The 20,649-nt window shown below is 48.0% G+C and overlaps 5 protein-coding genes across 8 annotated transcripts; 3 read left to right on the top strand and 2 right to left on the bottom strand.

Annotated features, from left to right (window-relative positions):
• Positions 1 to 31: 31 nt before the first annotated feature.
• LOC118514094 (A-kinase anchor protein 10, mitochondrial) lies at positions 32 to 3,676 on the top strand. Of its 2 annotated transcripts, none has more exons than XM_036060630.1 (3): positions 32 to 271; positions 623 to 808; positions 894 to 3,676. In XM_036060630.1, the coding sequence occupies exons 1-3, from the start codon at positions 247 to 249 to the stop codon at positions 2,801 to 2,803; spliced, it is 2,121 nt and encodes a 706-aa protein (XP_035916523.1). In that variant the 5' UTR covers positions 32 to 246; the 3' UTR covers positions 2,804 to 3,676. The 2 variants fall into 2 exon arrangements, with proteins under 2 accessions (XP_035916523.1, XP_035916524.1); XM_036060631.1 differs by lacking the exon at positions 32 to 271 and adding an exon at positions 278 to 409.
• A 43-nt stretch (positions 3,677 to 3,719) lies between these two features.
• Positions 3,720 to 6,833, bottom strand: LOC118514096 (protein wntless). Of its 2 annotated transcripts, XM_036060636.1 has the most exons (6): positions 6,584 to 6,833; positions 6,301 to 6,497; positions 4,989 to 5,863; positions 4,746 to 4,913; positions 4,286 to 4,670; positions 3,720 to 4,220 (listed from the first exon to the last, which is right to left on the bottom strand). In XM_036060636.1, the coding sequence occupies exons 2-6, from the start codon at positions 6,404 to 6,406 to the stop codon at positions 4,114 to 4,116; spliced, it is 1,641 nt and encodes a 546-aa protein (XP_035916529.1). In that variant the 5' UTR covers positions 6,407 to 6,497; positions 6,584 to 6,833; the 3' UTR covers positions 3,720 to 4,113. The 2 variants fall into 2 exon arrangements, with proteins under 2 accessions (XP_035916529.1, XP_035916528.1); XM_036060635.1 differs by having other exon boundaries at positions 6,301 to 6,832.
• A 203-nt stretch (positions 6,834 to 7,036) lies between these two features.
• Positions 7,037 to 11,329, top strand: LOC118514098 (ubiA prenyltransferase domain-containing protein 1 homolog). The gene is made up of 3 exons (XM_036060638.1): positions 7,037 to 7,872; positions 7,935 to 8,209; positions 8,276 to 11,329. The coding sequence occupies exons 1-3, from the start codon at positions 7,755 to 7,757 to the stop codon at positions 8,906 to 8,908; spliced, it is 1,026 nt and encodes a 341-aa protein (XP_035916531.1). The 5' UTR covers positions 7,037 to 7,754; the 3' UTR covers positions 8,909 to 11,329.
• On the bottom strand, positions 10,694 to 19,298 carry LOC118514092 (protein eyes shut). The gene is made up of 7 exons (XM_036060624.1): positions 18,096 to 19,298; positions 17,241 to 17,389; positions 15,200 to 17,153; positions 14,818 to 15,126; positions 14,223 to 14,761; positions 12,065 to 14,149; positions 10,694 to 11,982 (listed from the first exon to the last, which is right to left on the bottom strand). Exons 1-7 carry the CDS (start codon positions 18,305 to 18,307, stop codon positions 11,828 to 11,830), a joined length of 5,403 nt encoding a protein of 1,800 aa, XP_035916517.1. The 5' UTR covers positions 18,308 to 19,298; the 3' UTR covers positions 10,694 to 11,827.
• LOC118514101 (MKRN2 opposite strand protein) lies at positions 11,437 to 20,248 on the top strand. 2 transcript variants are annotated; one of them, XM_036060667.1, is made up of 5 exons: positions 11,437 to 11,494; positions 19,305 to 19,436; positions 19,511 to 19,588; positions 19,656 to 19,976; positions 20,048 to 20,248. In XM_036060667.1, the coding sequence occupies exons 2-5, from the start codon at positions 19,309 to 19,311 to the stop codon at positions 20,157 to 20,159; spliced, it is 639 nt and encodes a 212-aa protein (XP_035916560.1). In that variant the 5' UTR covers positions 11,437 to 11,494; positions 19,305 to 19,308; the 3' UTR covers positions 20,160 to 20,248. The 2 variants fall into 2 exon arrangements, with proteins under 2 accessions (XP_035916560.1, XP_035916559.1); XM_036060666.1 differs by having other exon boundaries at positions 11,441 to 11,745.
• The last annotated feature ends 401 nt before the right edge of the window (positions 20,249 to 20,649 follow it).

Here is a 20,649-nt window from a genome sequence, read left to right as displayed (position 1 = left end):
GTCAACGGGCGATGACGTTTGACATTTCTTTATTTTCATTTTTGCCTGCGTTTCATCGCTACTTCAGCGCAACAGTGTAGCCCATACCATGGCCGATATCGAAAACAGACCAACTGCGGAGATTAAAAATTGAACAAAAGAAACAAAATCGAAATGCCAGGCAAATGAGCCCGGAAAAGTGATTGAAGCTGTTCGCGTCCACAAGTGTAGTATTACTTCCCTCTGGTGTGTTAGAAATCGGCCAGAATGTTGCAGTTTCTAAAGAAGACAGGTTTGTGTTTATCGTTTGTGCGAGCAAGTGCGACATGAGTCCAAGCATTTCTGTACTATTTTCGCTGAAGCAAGTGGTTCAGGGCATTGGCCGTTCCTAGGGCCAAGGGCAACTCGGAAAAAGCGGAAGGGAAGGAAGGTCTGTCTGCAGTATCGCAACGCTTTCCAACGATCAAACTTTCTCCACTAGTGCAGTACGATAGGGTGAAGGGAGAGGCTGGGAGAAAGGGGCGGATTGTTGCTATTTATGTTCCATCTCGTTTGATTTTCCCTCCCAGCTCGGCAGGGCGGGGACTTGGAAAGCTCATACACCCGACGGTAATGATTGTGTATGTTCGCATTCCTTTCACAGGTCGAAGAAAATCTATCACAACCGGCAGCACCAGCGAGTACCATCCTTCATCGATACTAAATAATGATTCAACGACGATCCCATCATCACTCAGAACATCGGATGATGTCATCGATGGTGCGAAATCACCTGAAAACGATGAGGAGGCATTGAGACTAGCAGAGCGGTACTGCTTCGAACGGAAAGGTAGGAACAAACGCTAGTTAGATCCTTCAGAAACACGGTACTTTCCCGGAGTTGCGTAAATAATTGATCACCAATTTCTTTGCAGATACCGCTGCTATTCGCGTGTCGAAACTTTCGCGCCGTATGATTGATATTCTGGCGGAGCAGAGCTGCATCTGCTACTTTGTGCAATTTTTAGAATCGAAAAATGCTCTCGCACTGATTAAATTCTGGCTGGAAGTGGAAAGCTTCAAGGCGGCAGCTTCTGAAACTGTGCGGAGTGTGCTGAGGTCGTCCGTTGGTGGTTCCGGTGCTCACGTGCATGGCCGATTGCATCGTAGCGTCTCTTCCGACGGGTACGATAGTCTATCGTACTTTAGCATAGACTGCGATTCGCTATCGACGAACTCATTCTCGGAAAATGCCTTTGAAGACTCACAATCGGCCGACGACCTGCGTGAGCTGGATTCTCGTACATCACAAAGCTGTACGCCTGTACCTCCGCCCACTCCACTGGAGGTGCTCGAGGAGGTGGACATTAAGGATGAAAGTTCCGAGACAGTGGTCCTGCGAGAAGGAGAAGAAGAAGCGAAGGGCCAAGAAACCAGAGGGAAACACATGGAAGTCTGTGATATAACGGTCATGCGGCAGTCGTTGACTGACGATGAAAAAACACAAATCTGCGAAGCAGGCAAAGGAACAGCGTTGGAATCGTCGGTTGCTACGGCAACGGCAAAGCCTATCCGAGTCTTTAACTCGCTCATCAACTCGGATGCGGTAAGAATCTATAGGAAGTATTTGGTCACCAGTTCGCCACACTATATCGAAATGCCGGCCACCATACTGTCCCACATCTCGCTAGCACTTGCTGGCAGCAGCGGGACGTGCAGTGAGAGTATCTTCAACGAAGCACAAAACCATCTGCTGGAAATATTGGAACAAACCTACTTGAATCCCTTTCTGGAGAGCTCGTTCTACTGTAAGTACACACTGGAGGTCCTGACAAGCGATAACCTTACGCTCCGCGACATTTTGGGGAGCGAAATGGCGTTGTTCTACTTTATGGAGCATCTGGAGCAGCAGGGCAAGCGCCACTACCTGGAGTTCTATGTGGGGGCGGTACATTTCAAGCGTTCGGTCGAGAATCAAATCCAAGCCCAGAAGGACGCCGTCGTGCTGTACGAGAAATATTTTTCCCTACAGGCCACCAGTACGCTTGGGCTGAGCGATAAGATACGCTTCCTGCTCGAGGAGCATATATGCTCGGCGGATCCAACCATCGTAGCTGAATGCTTCGAGCTGCCGGTACGAATTATTGAGCACTTTCTCGAGCAGCGGTACTTTGCGGGATTCATCAAATCGCCGCTCTACTGCCGGTTCATCAGCGAACTGCTCGGAAAGGTGAAGACGAGTGCAAACGACGGTGGTGGACGTGGGACAGAAGGACAGCGCAACGGTGGTGGAGGCCGGCGTGGACATCGCAAAACGCTGTCGGACGTAACGAGCGATTGCAGTGCAGGTGGTGGTCGGCGTGGAAACACGGTTGCGTTCATTTCCTCCCAAAACACTCTGCTGGCCATGTCCGACACCAACTACCAGCGAAACCGGAAGCACTTGGTAGCCGTCGCACTGGCGGCTGCCAGCAACAGCGGTCCATCTGGGAGTGGTACGGGCGTTGGCGGCAGTGTTTACGGGGGCGGTGATATTATGCAAATCGACTCACGTCAACTGTACAATCCGGATCTGCTGTGGCGACGGCGTACGTCGCCTGTGGCGGGTCTAACGTTCGGGCGGATCGATGCACTGGGTCGGTACGAGCGAGATTTCGATATCGCGGAACCACCGTCCGGAGATGATCGTTGGAATCGTAACCGAATCAAGAAAGCCGTTCGCAAGCTTGTCAATTTGCCGGAGGACAAGGCACAGGAAGAGTTGGCCTGGCAGGTGGCCGAGATGATTGTGAAAGACATTACGAACGTTACCATGAATAGTAGTAGTAGCAGCAACAAGACGTGATTGAAAACGAATCCTCTCTGCGGGGGCGAAGTGATCCTGGTGATGGTGGAACATTTTTTAAAATGATTCAAGCGTTGAAGCAAAAGTATTAACACTAATTCACTCACTCGCAGAATGGGACAGTTCTGTGGCTTCTTTACGTAATATTACTAACTAGTAGTCCGGGAGATGTAGAGCGAATCTCTTCACGGCAACATGATGGTGCTTACAAGAAAAACAAACATTCGACATGGTTGTTGATGAACTACTATTATTTACTACTTACAGTAGGCAATGCTTCCCTAGAGGAATAATGTTATTGTATTATACGAATACGCCCTAACCGCTGCACATTGTGCCGGAACAAAATGATCGGCCAACCCGTACGTATGCTCTCGAATTATTTTTGTTTAATGAGAATTCTCATTTTTAACTCATCGTGCATTGCCACACGGATTAAGTAGTATTGTTTTTATTGTAAATTCATTTTATCTCGAACAAATTCGTTCAAAGCGCGACAAACTGTATGTAATCAGGGAATGCATACAGTATTAGGAGCTGTAGAGATGTGCCAATACTCTTTGGGACATGCTTGTCGGGAATCGCGGTCACCATTACCGGCACGATCGGCTTAAGACCGTAAAAATCGTCCAACACGCGGGCTGGCGCCTGTTTAATGTTCAATCTGTTACTTTTTTATAGCGATTAAGGAAAGCATTAATATTATCGGTTTAAAAACACACACACATTTATCTCAAAAGAGCAACCATGGAACAAAAAGAGCATACCATCGTAGCAGCGCAGAGCGTGGCGCAAAAGCATCGTACAACATGTCCAATTATGTTAAGGGATATAGTAAGGAACAAAATATATTTTCTTACAAATAACAGAAAATCTGTGAATGCTTTCTTTCAGCATGCTGTAAACCGAGCGTTCGTCCTGAGCGACTTGTTACACAAAAAGGGGTGTCCTCACTTTATTTTACCGGGGATTTAGATCGAACGACGTTAAATATGAGAAAGATTTGCGGTAAATCGCACTAAAATCTAGCGAGAAAGTTGCGGGAAAAGCGCGAACCAGAGAATAATTATGTTTGCTTTTCCCTTAGGCTTACTCTACACACACACACACATAAACAAATTACACATGATTCCGGGATACTGTGATGCTAATACTGTGACGTTGAGCAATGGCCCGAGCGTAATCGAAAGCGATCTCTCTGAAGATTGCTGAAGGTTGTCGAATCGATTTGCGGGCCATTTGCATATAAAAAAGCGTTAAAATTGAACTTTCAAAAATAGTTGTCATTTAAAGTCTTTCCGGAGGCCGCTTTAGTCCTGTGCTGCCTTTCGAGCGAACTGCGTGAGGGACGAAATTTCGCTCGGGTTCGAATCGGACGGCAGATTGCTGAATTCGATCTCCTCGCTCATAATGTTTTCTTAAAAGAAAGGAAAGATTAAAGGTAAGATGCAAGATGCTTAGGTGCTTTGGGGCGTAATTTACCGGTAGTTTCGTTGGTGGGCCATTTTTTGTGACTGGGAGCGTACAGTACGATCAGTGCAAAGATGTAAATATTCCACATGCCGTATACACCGGTGAAGAACGCGGACGTAAACTCTAGGTCGATGTTGTCGTCCCACTTCCAACGGCCCTCTGAAACTTGTCCAATGATAAAGCCGATAACGGTCATGGCAGCGCAGAGCAGGGTAGCAAGCATCAGGAACTGGAACCGATAGATAATGCCCTCGTAGTGCAGCCGTCGCGCGGAGGACATGGACGGGAGCGATGTGCGCTTGATGTTGATGTTGCAGAATACCTTCCAGATCATGTAGCAAAGAAAGCAAAAGTACAATCCCGCCGATATGCCAGCCAAGATGATGAAACCAAGCTGAAAGAATGGACGGAAAGTCCCAGTTTTGAGTCCCGTCACAAGTGCAATTTAAGGAAAGTATGTGTAACTCACGGCAACGTTTGCGCCAACTTTGGACACCCAAATCGAGTAGAATGGGTTCCGGAGCTGTACGCCACGTTCGCACATATCAAACAGAAAGAGCGACACACAGCCAACGGCCACCGCGCTCAGATGCTTCCAGTACGTCTTGACACCCGACTTTTCGCCCGTCTCTTGAATCTATTGAGATAAGTAAAGCCAGTCGTTAGTACGCCGCATCCGGAACAGGTTTACTCTTCATCGTAGCTCACTAACCAGCATGTGTTCCCCGGCGAAAATTAGCCAGAAAGAGAGAAGCGTAGCGTAAAACACTCCTTGGCGTATGTCGCTTAGAAGCAGCATAAACGGCATGTCGAAGAAAAGCGTAAAATATTCGAACGGCAGGTTCAAAAATGTAAGCGCACAACCCAGCGCCAACAGCATCTCTTCTAGCAGTGCGGGTTTGCGGTGCAGCAAATGGACGCGCTGCCAGAACCAGGCCATGATTAGCACAATGAACGGAAGGAACACCGTCTTGAGCGATACCCACACTTTGGTGAACCCACCGTTCTGATAGATGACGGACAGGTGCAAATCTTTGATGTGCCCAATGTCCAGATTCATACGCCGCTCGCTGTCTACCGGCAGACGCACGTTTAGCAGGTAAAAGTCGTGGTGCAGTGAACCCAGCTCGAACAGTGGAATCGTGTTGCAGTTGTACAGATAGTCGTCCGTCACATTGTTGGCGGTGCAATCGAGATCTCGCTCCTCGAGCGACGATGCCAGATACTTCCAATCCTGATCCGCATCGCCCTTGTTCCGATACGCCAACCGTGCATCGATCGTAATCTTGGTGTGCGGTTTGTGCAGCACATTTGCATCGTACGCAATGTCTGTTTGCAGCACGCCAATCAAGTTCTGCTGCCAGCGCGAATAGTCTAGCTGGCGGCCTTCGCGAGGAAGTGGCATCTGGAAGACGAACACGATCTGGTTGGCCATCTTCATATCGTCACTCTCGATATCGAAATGGTCCAAGCTTTGGCAACGATCTTCTCCCCTTGAGTACAGCCATACTGAGGTGTCGTTGTGCGAGCCCGGTACATCCTTACAAATGGTGGCCAGAATTGTCTGCACACTTGCCGGAACCGGGGCTGAGAATAGATCGTAAAAAAAAAATTGATGTTAGAGACGAAAAATCACTCTCACTCACACATCAGTAGGCAGGCGGCTATGGTTGTGTTGCTAATAACGCATGCAATAGAAACGCGTACATGCAAGCGCACGGTCGAACGCAGACGCGCGGCTTCATCAAAGGGGATGCGGCATAAAATAAACAAAGAAAATCGCTGAACGCTCGCGTCGTACTGCACCCACACCCAGATGCTGGGCTAATCGATTTATCCTGTTCCATTAATTGCGGTATTTTTAGTATACATTAATTAAGCTAAAAACTCTCACCCCCAAAAGGTACACAACTCCTTTCGCCAGTCTTTTGATATGCTTGTTGCTTTTTTTCTATTGTATATTTGTGTGGGTGGAAGAGATTGGTAAACGAGCCAGAAGACGCCGTTTCCGCTTTGCTACTCACCGATGAGACCACCCAGAAGGAAGCAAAGGAACTGCAAGAACAACAGCGATGCCACTAAAATGCTTAACTTTTTGCCACTCAGATTCTCCAGTATGGTGCCCGACATCTTGACCGGTCTGTTTTATCGGTCTGATTCGGTTCGGTACGTATAGAACGGAGCACGGCTAGTAGCGTACCACCGGCGTAGAAGAAACGCACTGAAAAAGTGTATGATGCACCGGCTTAGGTAGAGTTCTGCCAATGGCATAAACGCCGAAACATACACACAAACACATACACATACACTGTTTCTGCTGCTGTATGGGAATGCTACCAGCTAATTTAGCCGTCCATGGAGCCGGGTGGTGCAACACATATTTGTTTCAATGAAAATGCAATTTAAAACACTATCATCCTCGTAACCGCTACAAAGGAGATTAAGTTCATTCATCTACAGTTTAGAAATGGTAGTTTGCTATTATTCACCGTTCAACTGTTTTGTTCGAAACACTGCACTGGTTGTCTACTGTACACCACGGCCTAAGGCGTTACATAGGCGTTACCCTTCCGTTATGCTGTACACATTTCGATGCACAGTGGGATGCAATCTTCAAATCATTATTTATTTGTATTTATGTTTCCACCTCCTTATGATATCTCGATCACCTGTCTGCCAAAAGAGGATTAAGACATGTTTTTTGATACACTAGAGGATTTGGAGGATTTAAGTACATGATAATGGCTAAGCATTTGGCCGTATGCTATCCCACGTTGCGTAAAGTGGATGACGTGACAAGAGGGAGAAGTGTCAGGTTTTGGCCAGCAGTAGCAATTTTTTGAGCAAAAGTTCCAAAAATCAAAGCTGGCCGGGCCACGGTAATATCGAAGAAGGTAATCCCGCGAACCGAATACTGTCGGTACGGAAAGCCCACTTGCAACGAACGTCTTGACACCCAGCCCGCCGTTCAGCCCATTCTCAGACAGGTGCCCGCTGTGCCAAAGTCCTGTGAAACCCCTGCGTGTGCCCAACACACGGCACACATCGATAAAACGATTGTTTAGTGTTAATCGAATACCCGACATACCAGAGCAGGCCGTGCAAGGGCAACACAGAGCACCGAGTAGGGCCAAGCAATAGTTGCAAGATGCAGACGTCTTGTACGTGATCGAGTTTCCAGCGAACCACATACACACACACACATGACGTGGATCGGCGGCCAGTGGATGGGCAGACGGCACTGACGTGCTGAGACGAAGCACCTCCGCTGCCTGGTGTGTAGCATGACGATGTGCAGATGCAAGTCTTCGTAACATCGAGCCAGGCCAGAGAAAAACAGCACATTAAGTCGCACACACTGTTCGCCGGTTATAATTAGACTCCCGTACGGTGGTAATTCGGGATACTCAGCAGAACGGCAAAGACGGACTCGAAATTGAATAATTAAGCGAAGATAAACAAAGTGCTTCAGGCGAAGATGGCAGCATCGGACGATCGTACGTTCCCTCCAGAGCACGGGCTGCTTTCCGATACGTCCTCTCTTGGCCGCAACTCGACCACCACACACGGACGGGAGGAAATGCCACACGTCACAGGTATGTATGGCGAGGTTTCGAGATGATTGTTCCGGTGCGCTGATGTTTCCATTTCGTTGTAGCACCGTTGATGAAATTTAAAACGTACCTTTCGGCTCTCCGACCATGGTCCCTATCGGCAAGCCTGATGCCCACACTGCTCGGCACGACACTCGCGGTGCGTGTGCATGGATACGAGAGCTTTGGCATATTCACCTTCCTGTGTACCGTGCTCACGGTGGTGACCGTACACTGTGCTGGAAACGTGGTCAATACGTATTACGATTTCGTGAAGGGTATAGACGATCGCAAGGCAGACGATCGAACGTTGGTCGATCATATACTTAGCCAGGATGAGGTAAATCTTTTTGGGAATGGACGACGGTCGATAGGAAAACCTATCTAACCTTTTAACCCCTCTCAGGTTGTCACACTGGGTGTGCTGCTGTACGGTGCCGGATGTGTGGGATTTGTGTTCCTTGTGTATCTATCGCCTGCCAAGCTGGAACACCTCGCACTGGTGTACTTTGGAGGGCTGTCCTCCAGTTTTCTGTATACCGGTGGAATTGGTCTTAAGTACATTGCGCTCGGTGATGTGCTCATCCTGGTCATCTTCGGTCCCATCTCGGTGCTGTTTTCGTACATGGCACAGACGGGGTACATCGAGTGGGCCACCTTTCTGTACGCGATTCCGCTCGCGCTCAACACGGAAGCAATCCTGCACAGCAACAATACGCGCGACGCCGAGTCGGACAAACGGGTCGGCATCGTGACGCTGGCCATCCTGATAGGCCGAACGTGCTCGTACGTCCTGTATGCCGTGCTGCTGTTCACGCCGTACGTGATCTTTGTGGTGCTCGGTATGAAATACTCAGTCCTGTTTCTGTTGCCCATGGTAACGTTTAAGCAGGCGTTCGCTATTGAGAGACAGTTTCGCAATGAAAGCACACTGCAGAAGGTTCCCCGTCAAACAGCCAAACTGAACCTATTCTTCGGTCTCTTGTACGTGGTGGCCTGTCTGACCGCGCCCCAGCTACCGTTCATAGCGCGAAAGTGAACCTACCGCGGCAGATGGTACAAGTGAGCAAACAATACCGCGGTACCGTGGAGCTGGGACGATAAGACGTGTTTACCGAAGCGTGTTCGAAGATTTGGGCACACGTCTCAAAGCTACAGAAGGATCTTTCTTTGGTTTATATTTATTCATGCTGCAAACATGCTGCCACATACTCTACTCGTTCAGTTCCGCGTTAGAAAAGCGCGCACTTGTGCTTGGTTGCGTACTTAATGTGCACACGCCGTTGTTGTAGTGTACGTACGTGTGTTTTTGGTGCAAGTGCAAATATTGTACAATTACAAGGATCTGGATCCGCTTCTCGTAATAGTGCAGGATGAAATGTTTTCCGTAAAAGGTTAAATGTATTATGAAATGTATGTTATTTGCTCTGCACCAAGGAACGTCGGGACGTGGAATCATCCAATCCGGACACTTCCTGCAACGGGCTGCTTTAGATAAGTTTGTGAGTGTAATATAATGCAAGTTTTACTACTTTACTACCACACGATCCCGTCACTGGTCGTTCCGCCTGGGGTGGGACACACGATCCAAATAGACTTATGCGGCGGGATTTCTATCGTTTTATGGTTTAGTGCGATGATGAGAATAAGCGAGCAACCTTTCCGTTCCCTTGACCCTCTCTACTGCGACACATAAAACGACACATATCAATCATCGAAATCTAAAATAAATCAAGAGGCCCGGAGGCAACTCGGAGTCGATTGCAACGTACTACAAGCAGACCATTTCTCAAAGATCACAGCAGCTACAGATGATCGCGTGTGCGCCACGGACGAAATGCGAAACGAAACCTGTCGTTCTGAGCTTGAGAAAAAAGAAGACCAAAGTCACAACAATCTTAAGTAACAAAATCAAGAGCCATCTCGCGAAAGGATTAGAGCGTGTGCGTATAAAAAACAATGTAATTATTTCCGTGTAAGTAGTACCACGTTAATGTCGTCCCCTCTATCCCACACTCCCCTGCTAATGAGCCTCGTCTGGCTGTGCAATGAATAATTGTTGTGAGACACGGTGTATCGGCAGCGATCACCGATCGTGACCGATACAGATAGAGAGCGAACGCTTCATGGGGAAAGGTATTTTGAAAATTAATGATATTTTTTCATCCTTCAACGCCAACCCGACGACTATGTGAGAGGACAATAATTAGCTAATGAATATAATACACAAATGAGACGAGGAACAACAACACAATTATGATGCATTCAACATCGACTATAAGTACGGTAGGAAATGAGGGATCGTAAGGCGGAACAAGCGGTCGAGATAGTTTTTGTGTCTGGAAATACGTACTAACCTCAGCTTTTTTACAGCTTTCAATCAATCGAACAGCAGGCACCACCAAGCAGGTGGAACATGAAGTAGACGGACGATAGTTATGCTCGTTAAAGAATGCGGCCGCTTAGCTTCGGCGATTCGGAATGAAATTAGGTAGCGCAGCTGATCATAGGCAAACTGGTGATGTTGTTCTACTACTTCGTAGCACAACGGCAAGAATCATTTCGAGCCTTTGACTCAACAAAACGGGCGATTTATTCAGCGCAGCAGCAGCCGCGAGGATCTGAGTCCCTTAAGAAGAGTAGTGCCATTTTTATGGCATTGTGACAGAGAACGTGAAGTATATTGGTAATTTATTTATTCCTGGAAGGAAGGAATGAACTGTTCGCTGGCTGGTATGAGTCGCTCGTTTTGCCTGCGTTTGACCTGAAATGATTCACGGAGGCTCTGAAACAGTTGCAATTTAGTGTCCGTTGGGTTTTTTTCTCGTTGTAAGCGTGAGATGAAGAGAGGATATCTGTAAACTGCCTCACACCATGAGCGATAGCACGTATCGTAAATTAATTTTATAAGAAATTGCGGCATTTTGCTTATCGTTGATCGTTTCTTCGTTCGCTAGTGCCACAAGGAAGGCGCTTTCGCAAGCGCTCCGATTGGCGTACTGCTGACTTAACTTAGTATAAAGCTATGTTTCAGGTTCTGGCTAGAGATGGTCGAGATTGAGACGAATATAGATCCGAATACAGTTACAATATTCGCATATCGTCCCTCCCAGGTTCTTACACGCCAACAGCGGCGGCCGTTCCCCAAGCCAGTAGTTAGTAGAAGAAAAGAATGTATGTGTTAACGCGTACGAAAAATGCGCATTATCCAAGCGTGAAGGAGTCTTCCATGCGTACTGTTTTCGGCCTGTTGTTGGTGGCTCAGGCCAGCACACCTTGTGGACCGAGCGGATTTGAATGCTAGAATTTGTGTAGGCGGTTTTGTGTAGGCAACTCTATTTATTATTTGAACCCGGGCCTTGGTTGCGCACCACTCGGTAGGAATTTGTATTCAGAAGAAAACCATGGCGAAAACACTGTTAGTAAGAAGAAATAAATCATTAGCTGCAGTAAAACCCAACGATACATGGTTTGTGTTTTGAACTGTAACGGCCTGCTGCGATTTCAAGTGCACAGGTGTGTGTGTGAGTTTGTTTACATTCTTTCGAGTTTGACAGTTCTGTTTTGGTTCAGTTTGTTTTGTTGTCATCCCGTGGAGCTTTCCGGTGCCAGTACCAGTGAAATGGTGAGGGGAAATTGTTGGTTTTGTTGAGTTTTACGGTTTATCATATGTATGGCTTACATACATCATAGCTCAAGTGATTGAGCTACATTGTTTTCGGGTTGCTGTAATGTTGTTGTACGCCAATGCTGAATGCTCGTCATCGAATACACCTTTGCCGGTTCGTGAAATGCGTTCACAGTTGTGAGGAAAGTTTGTACAAGTGTGTGTGTGGTGATGTTCTGCATGATTTAGATCTCCAATTGAAAAATGAGGTAAAATTAGGCTACGTACAAGTATATCCGCTGATTGCTAATGGGCTTCACTTTAACTACACACGCACAAAAACACACACGCTTACACTGCACACTCATGGATGTTAGCTCCATCGTACTCTGCAGAGTCGAGCTCGTCCAGCTGGTTCCCTAGCAGAATGTGCTGGATGCATCCGTTGAACGATGTGGCAAAGTTTCCCATCGTACGGTTGTACACATTCTCGTCGGGGAACCCTCCTGCAGGACAAAAAAAGATACAGAAAAAAGCACAATCAATAAGCGATTTTCCCGTTGCATGCGTGGTTAGCAAGGAACGAACCTAAATATGTTATCTCCTCGCTCAAAGCGGCCTTATCGTACGCTCGGGAATCCAAATTTCGCACATTCTGTATGAGCTTTCCGGAGAGCAGTTCGTACCCGTCGATGGATAGGTGTAGTTGATGCGCTTTTGTCTCCAGCAACACATTGTGCCAATCACCATCGGCCACGAACGCTTTCCAGGGTCCAGCTCCTCCGTTGTTGGCGGGGTCCGAGGGATCCTCCTCAAGCATATTGCTAACGACCACCAGGAAACCATTGCGAATCCCTATGCCAAAGTATCTGCCAGCTTCATCGGTAGTCCACGCCAGCATCCCGTCCTCGAGCGTGGAAATGTTGAAGGAAATCTGCAGCCCCAAGGGCAATCTGCTGCCAGCTGCACCGCCGACCCCGTCATCATTACGCTTGTCCTTCATTTTAATCTTTTGCGACGGTATCAGAATGTAGCTACGATCGTTAAATCCGAGCGACGAATACTTGGTGGTTGCTATCTCACAATAATGGCCCGTCCATCCTACGCCACAACTGCAGCGACCGTTCTGTAGGCATTGGCCACTGTTGCGGCACTGCACAATTTCGCACGATTCTTGAATTTCACAATTTACCCCTTTCGAGTACTCGGGACACTTGCACCGCGGTTGCGAGTGTTCGTCTAGCCAGCAGAGTCCCCCATGGGCACATATGTCCCCCCCGCACGGTGTCCCATCGCAATCGTTAATGTTGCGCGAAGCGACGATCGAGCTGTCGTTGAGCGTGATGCGCGTTCCGTTCAAATTTACGTGCCGAATGCAACCCCGAAACGATACGGGGTAACCCGAGATGGCGTCATACGGCAAAGTGGACAGATCGGGCAAGCCGCCCAAGTAGAGGTGCTTCGTAAGGCTCACGTACTCCTCGCGAACGGAGCCAATGATCGAGGTGCTCTTTCCTTCGACCCACAGCGTTAAACGTTTGCCGTACTTTGCGATACGAATAAAGTGCCATTCGCCGGTCGCAAGCACATGATTGCTTCGTACTACGGCCGTTTGGGTGCGTGTGGCAGATATCCGATACTCCACCACGCCGCCCTGCAAGCTGATGCTTATAAATCCTTGTTCCTGCGCGTTCGAATCGAACGTACGCACGAAAAGGATGAGGCCTTTCTCCGAAAGCGGGCGAACCTGTAGCTCGATGGTCAGCTGTCTTATCCGCAGCTGGCGGTAGTTGCCCGATCGTGGCACCATCGAATGGCCGGCATACTGCTCGGTATCGTTCGATTCCGGCAGTACCTTGAGCACGTCGTTGATCTTGTCCAGCTCGCGGATGGATTTTAACAGGATCGAATGGTTATGCGGGATGATGTGCGAATGCTGCACGATCTTTTCGTACCGAACCTCGTTCTCACGGTACGAAGCGGACCAGTCTCCGAGGCCGGTGTTGGGCCATCGCAGCGCCAGGTACGATCGTCGACCGGAGAAGGAAACGTCGCTGAGATACTTAAGATTTGATTCGCACCGTTTGCCTACCTTTCCGAAGGGACAATCGCACTCGTAGCCTGCTACTAATGGGAAACACGAAGCGCCGGGTGCGCATTTGCTGACACTTTCATCGCAAGGATTCAGCTTCTGCGAGCACAGGATGCCATTCCAATCCTCCTGACAGATGCAGGTAAAGGTAGAACCATGCTGCAAGCAAGCGCCATTGTTTTGGCACGCATGTCGATGGCACTCCTTCGTACCGCACTGGCCAACGCTTCGGCCCCGCATGCCTCCGATATGCTGCAGCGGAATGTGCACCGGTCCCGCGACAAGCCGGATGTCGAACAGACACCCCTGAAAGCCTGAATGAAGGGGCAAATCGTGCGGTAGGCTGGAAAAGTTGACAGCCTCGTGGCCACCGATGTACAGCTGTGGAGCGACGTTAAGCTTTCGGCTGCTTCCCGGTGAGTTTCCCGAAATGTTCACCTTGCCATCGATCGACAGCCAAGCGGTGCGTCCATTTCGTCCTGCCTGTATCGTGGTGGGTCGGGACGATTGCACCTGTATCGGTTGCTGCGTGAATATCCTTCGCGGCCCGCTCCCCAAGTTCCATGTGACAAGAATGAAACCTGCAATGACGGCAAGAATTCGCTGTTGTAAAGGGGAAAGATCACACGCAGCTGTCTCTGACGCGCTTAGTACCTTGGATGAAGCTAACCGAAAAGTGATCACTTTGATCGTGATGGTCGTACGGTTGGCCGATGAATGCCAGCAGCGAAATCTGGGCCGTGGTCGTGGGGATAATTTTAAAGCTAAACTCAAACCGATCTTCCAGCGGAAAGGCGATCGGATAAGCGACGTAGGAAGAAATGCCCTTGATGCTACCGAAGAACGATGGCTGCAGAATGTCTAGGTCATGCTCGCAAAAATGGCCATGCTTTCCGTACGGGCAAAGGCACAGGTATCCACTTTCCGGAAACGTTACGCACGTGCCACCGAACCGGCACGGATTGTTATCACACACGGATCGTTCGCACGTTTTTCCCATGTACCCGAACGAACACTTGCAGCTCCACGAAACGCTGCCAGTTCCTGGTGGCGCGTTGCTGCCAGAGTTGAGAGAGTGATGCCCAGTCAGCCCGTAACCATCCGCTTCCACACACATCGCTCCGTTGCGACAGGGACTCGAAAGACAGGCCAACGAGGTGCATTCGTAAATCTTGTACGCATCTTCGGCGTTGCTGCAAGTAAAGGTTCAAATCAAAATAACGCACTTTACGGCAAACGAATTACCTACTCGAAGATGGCCGCCGGGATGCTGTTAATTTCCAAGTCATAAATGCATCCGGTAAATCCGTGAGATCGCGATATGTTGTGGCTCAAGGTGTACATCGTTTTGATGGGACGTCCGCCCAGGTGTAACCAGCTCTGCTTGATTGAAGCTAATGCTGCCATTGCACCGGGACCACCATCCTGCCCCTCCTTTTGCTGCTGCCTTGTGCGCAGGACGTTTCCAAGCCAGGTCGGCTGCTCCCCACTCATGGCCAACGTTTCGTTTACATGCAGTGATGCATTGCAATGGCTGTAGCGATCGTTGAAGTTTAACCTAAAAAGAAGGAAGAATCTCATGAAATATATCGGTAAATGATGCAGCTTACAGAAGCCGCCATTACACCTACTGCACTTTCACGTTCAGCTCGTATCCATTGTTGACCGTGCCTTCTATCTCGCTCAACAGCATTGTCTGCAGCCCACAGGAGAATTGAAACTGAAGCAAACCCTTGTGCAGGAACAGCGCCACATAGTGATTGCCATCGTCGCCTTCCGCCGTGGCCAGCAGAATCAGCCCTTCGCGAGACGTGAGCTTGGCCTTAAAGCGTACCGACATGGAGGCCAACTGTTTGAGCGTTTCCATCGACTGGCCGATCGGATCGGATGAGCTGTTCCGCCGGTAAATGATGTGGCGCAGAAAGGACTCTTTCGAAAAGGCAGCATTCTGTATGCTGACCGGTACATCACAGAAGGGTCCTGCGTAACGGAAATCGCAATGACAGCGGATACCGTTCGGGGTCATGGCACAAGTTCCACCGTTGGCGCATACAGTATCGTCACACTCTTCAATCACTTCGGGTGATCGAGTTGTAGTTGTGGTCGTTGCTACTGGGATAATTGGAGCGAGGGAAGTGGTGCTCCCATGGCGCTCCTGTGTGGCTTCATCCGGCAGCGAAGTTAGTATGCCTATTCCATTGGTTGTGAACGTTGGTGTGTCTGTAACTTGATCTTCGCCTTGTAATCCTGGCGAAACGGATCGATTTGTGGGAGATTCGGTAAAGAACGAGCTCAGTTCGGGCGTGAGTGTCGACACTCTGGGAAGATCCGATGTAGGGAATAGTGCGTCTATTGGGGTGGTTCCGAACTCGGAAGGTGCAGAACCATCGTCGCTGGTAGGCAACTTAGCCGATGGTTTCGCAGTAGGGAAGTAGTCCCCGATTGAAACTTCCTGGGTAACTTCTTGTGTACTGTAGCCGGTTCCTACCGTAGTGTCAGGAGCGGACGTTTTTTCTTTCGTAGCGTCTGTCCCTCCTGAAAGCCCGTAGGTTGACTTTATATCAGGATCTGATGATAAAGTAGTACGAGACACTACGCTGCTATCAGTAGCACCTTCACTTGGAGACGTAGGAGTATACTGATCACTTGCTGAGCTCGCTGGAAAGAGAGACGGTACGACAGACGGCACAGTTCCCTCACCTTTACCAGTGGCTGTTTCACTGTATGCTACATCCACAGAAGGATCCGTAAATTCCCCAGTAGCATCAGGTGATATTGGTTGTGAGGAAAGCGGGAAGCTTGTGGTTCTTTCCTGCGATAGATCGGTGGACGATTTCCAAACGCCATCGGTCGAAAATGGATACGATTCCATGGTAGGCGTGTAGAAGGATGATTTGGTAATTTCTTCCGCTTCCGACGTGCTCGCTGTTGGTGCCGTATAGTTACAGTCTACCTCGATCTGACCGTCCTCATCCAGCATGAGACACTCGCAGTTTTGTCCGGTGAAATTAGGCCCACAAGTACAGAAATACTCATCCACACCATCCACACACGTGGCACCATTCACACAGCGCGGATCAGGTCCTAGTTGACATTCGTCATACTGCAGCTCACACCGTTCGCCGTGATAATCCGGCACACAGTAGCACGTGGGCGAATCTTCCTCCATCAGGCACAACGCTTGGTTGGCGCACGGTGAACTCGCGCAGACCATTATCTCTTCCTCGCAGTTTGTCCCACTGAAACCCATCGGACACGCGCAAACGTACGAGGCGAACTTGTCGATACAGATCGCTCCGTTCTGACAGGGAGACGATGCACACTCGTTGATCTCTGCATCGCACAACCGACCCTCGAATCCTTCCGTACAGCGGCAGGAAAATTCTAGCCCGGGTCCCTCGATGCAGGCTGCCCCATTATGACACCGATCGCCGGTATCACACACGGCTATATCGAGCTCGCAAAACTCGCCCTCGTAACCTAACGCACAAGTGCAATAGAACGCATTATCCTTATCATGACACTGGCCACCATTCTGGCACGGATTGGACTGGCATTCGTTGAAGTTCTCCTCACAGTTTAATCCTTGTTCCGGGAGAAAAAAAAACAAACATCACCGAGAGATCAGATTTGGCAGGTGTAAGTATCATTCTTTGCATCTCCCGTCCTTACCTAGAAAACCGTCGGGACAGGTGCAGTTGTAGGAAGCGACACCATCGATGCAGGTTCCTCCGTTAAGACACGGCCCGGACCAACATTCATCCCAGTTTGTCTGGCAATGTACACCGGTGTACCCATCGATGCAATAGCAAGAGTATGTGCTTGAAGCAAAAAGGAACATAACAAAGCAACCATTGATTTGTGCTGTGGAATGCTATGCTACACATAATTCTACGCTACGTGAACAATAACAACAATCATAGTAAACAACGACGTATCTCCAGGTTACGCGACAGTTTTTGGCCCCTTTTTTGAATAGCGGGGATAAACAAACAAACGTTAAAACGGGAATGCTCAACCGGGGAGCATTAGTAAATAAGATCTTGCGCATATTTTGTTCACGCCGAATCCTGTGATGTTAGAGGAGGGGGGGAGTGGTGGAAGGTAGTTGAGTCGCTGCGGTTAGCAAACATAGCAGGCAGCTGGCATGGCGTTAAGATGTAAATTATACCATTAACTTTTCGGAACTATCAATATCGATTATACACGCGACTGCACTCACGTTTACAACGTGTATGTATGCGTATGGGTGTGCGTGGGCAAAGGATATGCGGACTAACACTTGGAACGTGGAGTGCGCTCTCTCTCTAGACCTCAAGTGTCCGGTTTTAATGATGGGCATGTGTTACATGTGCACGGGGACTTCTAGCCGGGCAACTGCGTTAATCGTGTTACGAGTTGATCGATTTTTAATGAGCAAAAGGGCGGAACAATAAATTGGAACCAATAACCTGCTTCGAACTTTGACTTCAATCTCGGCACTCCGCGCCGGAGGTACAGCACACGGAACGCAGGCGGGATGATTACCTATTTAGATCATCGATGCACACCCCATAAACACATGGATTGCTGAGACAGGCAAAGCCTGCTTTGGTCGAACCGGAAGTTAGGAACAGCACCAACATGGACAACCACCAACAACGATAAAAGCACTGTGTCCTTGTTTCTGACGATTTGTTAGCTTGACGTATCATCCTGTTTGCGCTATTGAAGATACTTTTTCTCATTTGCTCATCCATTTCACTTTGGGTAGAATTGCTGGGAACTGGATATTACACTCAATAGTCGACAGAATTACACAAGAATTGTATCTTTCCTCCCAGGCACACTATGCGAAGTTCACTATTTCATTTTAGACATTTTAGCGCTAAGTGAAAATTATGCTAGAAGAATATACACCATGAACCTAAACACGCCGACCGTTTCACATTCGAGAACCACGTTCTAGCACGACCCAAGAAATACTATTTACGGACCATAAACAGAGAAGGTGTTCGATGGTTTGGTTGGTGTCGTCGTCGTCGTCGTCGTTGCTTTCAGACCCTCGGTTCGTTTTCGATGGAAAGTACTTTTTCGTACAATGTTTCATTCCCTAGCACCACCACCACCCTCGAGGCCGGCCATCAGGCTAAAGCATGTTCCTCACGCGGTGTGACTAACGCTGTATCCTGGGGCCAAAACACATACCACACGTTACCCAGCCGTACGGTTGTCAAGGGTTACCTGGAAATAACAACCGACTTCAGCTGATCCCAGTAGGCGAGTTGCTCCCTTCGAATCCGTCGGGGAAAGTTTTTCCCCTTGCTTTGGCCGCTTCGAACTACAGTGATGTGTGAAGAGGAGCACATGGTGCCGGGTTTGATTGTCCGGGAACTGGGGGATATTCTGGTAGGCTTTATTGTGTTGAAACATGCAATTATGTTCTTGTTGCATGGTGACCCCATACTGCCGGTATGCAAACTGGAAGAATGAGGATGAGCCCATCGGTGCGTACCTCTTTCTGAAAGGAGTATAAATAGTTCTGAGGAGTGAAACAGTTGGCTAACTATGCTAAGTTGCATGGTGTTTTAAGTAGAAGGAGGGACTGTAATCCGTTGTCTGTGGAATGTTCGTGCTTATATTATGAACATGTGCTCAATTGTGTGACTCTGAACAAGCTATTTGGCACATCCTTGCACGTACATATCTCCGTAAGAGTGTACTAATTTGTGCTTTATTCTTTCTCTTTATTTTTAGCAATATGCTGTTCAACCGAGATCTGATGTGTGTACGCCACTGCAATCAAACGATTTTCTCATACGATATCTTGACCCAGTGTCCGTTATGCTTGCAAGCGTTGGGCGAAAACATGGAAAACACACCAATCACGTCAGTATGATTTGATAGGTTAATAGATGTGACGGAATTAGGAACATAATTCGTGATATTTTTCTTCCTTGTAGACTACCCTGCCCATTCGTCAGAGCATGCCAGTATCCTTGTTCTATTATTCTGCGACCATCGGTTGGAGATTTTTTAACGTAAGATTCATAGTTAGTCCAGAGAAGTGTAAGGTGATAAATAGATGAAACATTGTTTTTCTTTTAGCTCCTTTCAAAACCAAAATAATCTACACATAGCGCTCACATCCTCCAGTGGAACTATAGTCGAGTTTGATGTAAATGGTTTAGCAAAAACACCACCCAAAAGTAAACATTCCACTGCAAACGAATGGGACCAATGTCTTATTATTGCCCAAATACCGGAGCCTTGGTATGATCGGTGGGATGAAGTTTTGGAAAAGATTGCATGTGATCCTTTGTGGAGCAAGGACATGTACCAGGAGCACACTCACAACTGCTACGCGTTTGTGTTAAGCTTTCTAAACGAGCTGGATTATGGAGAATGGAACGATTTCTGTCATGACAAGTATTTATCATAAACACACGTTTTAGCAGATTGTGACCGAATAATAACCGAAGCGAACAAAATCTTTGTAGGCTATCGTTCAGTAGGCAGATTGTCGCGTCAAAGACGCAGAGTGCTGCTAAATACATCACCATACATCGTAAGCTACAAGCACGCAACTATTTCATCGAACAGCAAGAATGATCGAGCTGTGCAGATATCTTCTGATTTACTGTGATTATCAAGCATTATTATTAGATTCTTACTGCAAGCATGAAAATTGTGTCTAAATACATGCAATTAAGGTGTAAAAAAGCGTTGAGAAAAACGATCCATACGCCGTCCGATTATGTGGCAAACCAACTGTCATTTCAAATATTCAACTCATTTTGCTATTAATTTTTGCGCGAGAAAGGACAAAACAGTTTAATAATTTGAATTAATGCAAATAATAGGTTGTCTTTGTGAATCTCTACAATTTTTTTGAGAATTTGTATTATAAAATGTCACGTTCGATTTCCACTGTTGTCCATAAAGACTGTCACTGTGCACGTCCAGAAATGCTCGAATGAGGCCTTAGGGCTCAGTTCTACATCGCGCGAGTGCGTGGGTTTTCTGTACAATTAAACTAGACAATTGGGACTGTTATACGATATATTTATGAACTTTCGTAGAGAAAGACTTTGAAACAAGC

Source organism: Anopheles stephensi, chromosome 3 (genome assembly GCF_013141755.1).
Source record: "Anopheles stephensi strain Indian chromosome 3, UCI_ANSTEP_V1.0, whole genome shotgun sequence".
NCBI classification, from domain to species: domain Eukaryota; kingdom Metazoa; phylum Arthropoda; class Insecta; order Diptera; family Culicidae; genus Anopheles; species Anopheles stephensi.
This window is presented reverse-complemented; position numbering and strand designations above follow the sequence as displayed.

Coding starts and splice junctions, on each gene's coding strand:
- LOC118514094 (XM_036060630.1), top strand. CDS start 247: ATGTTGCAGTTTCTAAAGAAGACAG. Junction 272..622: donor GCAGTTTCTAAAGAAGACAG/GTTTGTGTTTAT, acceptor TTCCTTTCACAG/GTCGAAGAAAATCTATCACA. Junction 809..893: donor GTACTGCTTCGAACGGAAAG/GTAGGAACAAAC, acceptor ATTTCTTTGCAG/ATACCGCTGCTATTCGCGTG.
- LOC118514096 (XM_036060636.1), bottom strand. CDS start 6,406: ATGTCGGGCACCATACTGGAGAATCTGAGTGGCAAAAAGTTAAGCATT. Junction 4,671..4,745: donor AAGTTGGCGCAAACGTTGCC/GTGAGTTACACA, acceptor CCATTCTTTCAG/CTTGGTTTCATCATCTTGGC. Junction 4,221..4,285: donor GCCCACCAACGAAACTACCG/GTAAATTACGCC, acceptor CTTTCTTTTAAG/AAAACATTATGAGCGAGGAG.
- LOC118514098 (XM_036060638.1), top strand. CDS start 7,755: ATGGCAGCATCGGACGATCGTACGTTCCCTCCAGAGCACGGGCTGCTT. Junction 7,873..7,934: donor GGAAATGCCACACGTCACAG/GTATGTATGGCG, acceptor ATTTCGTTGTAG/CACCGTTGATGAAATTTAAA. Junction 8,210..8,275: donor ATATACTTAGCCAGGATGAG/GTAAATCTTTTT, acceptor AACCCCTCTCAG/GTTGTCACACTGGGTGTGCT.
- LOC118514101 (XM_036060666.1), top strand. Junction 19,437..19,510: donor ATGGAAAACACACCAATCAC/GTCAGTATGATT, acceptor TCTTCCTTGTAG/ACTACCCTGCCCATTCGTCA. Junction 19,977..20,047: donor AACGATTTCTGTCATGACAA/GTATTTATCATA, acceptor AAATCTTTGTAG/GCTATCGTTCAGTAGGCAGA.
- LOC118514092 (XM_036060624.1), bottom strand. CDS start 18,307: ATGGATGAGCAAATGAGAAAAAGTATCTTCAATAGCGCAAACAGGATG. Junction 17,154..17,240: donor CTGTCCCGACGGTTTTCTAG/GTAAGGACGGGA, acceptor TCCCGGAACAAG/GATTAAACTGTGAGGAGAAC. Junction 14,150..14,222: donor TTCGGTTAGCTTCATCCAAG/GTACTAAGCGCG, acceptor CCGTCATTGCAG/GTTTCATTCTTGTCACATGG.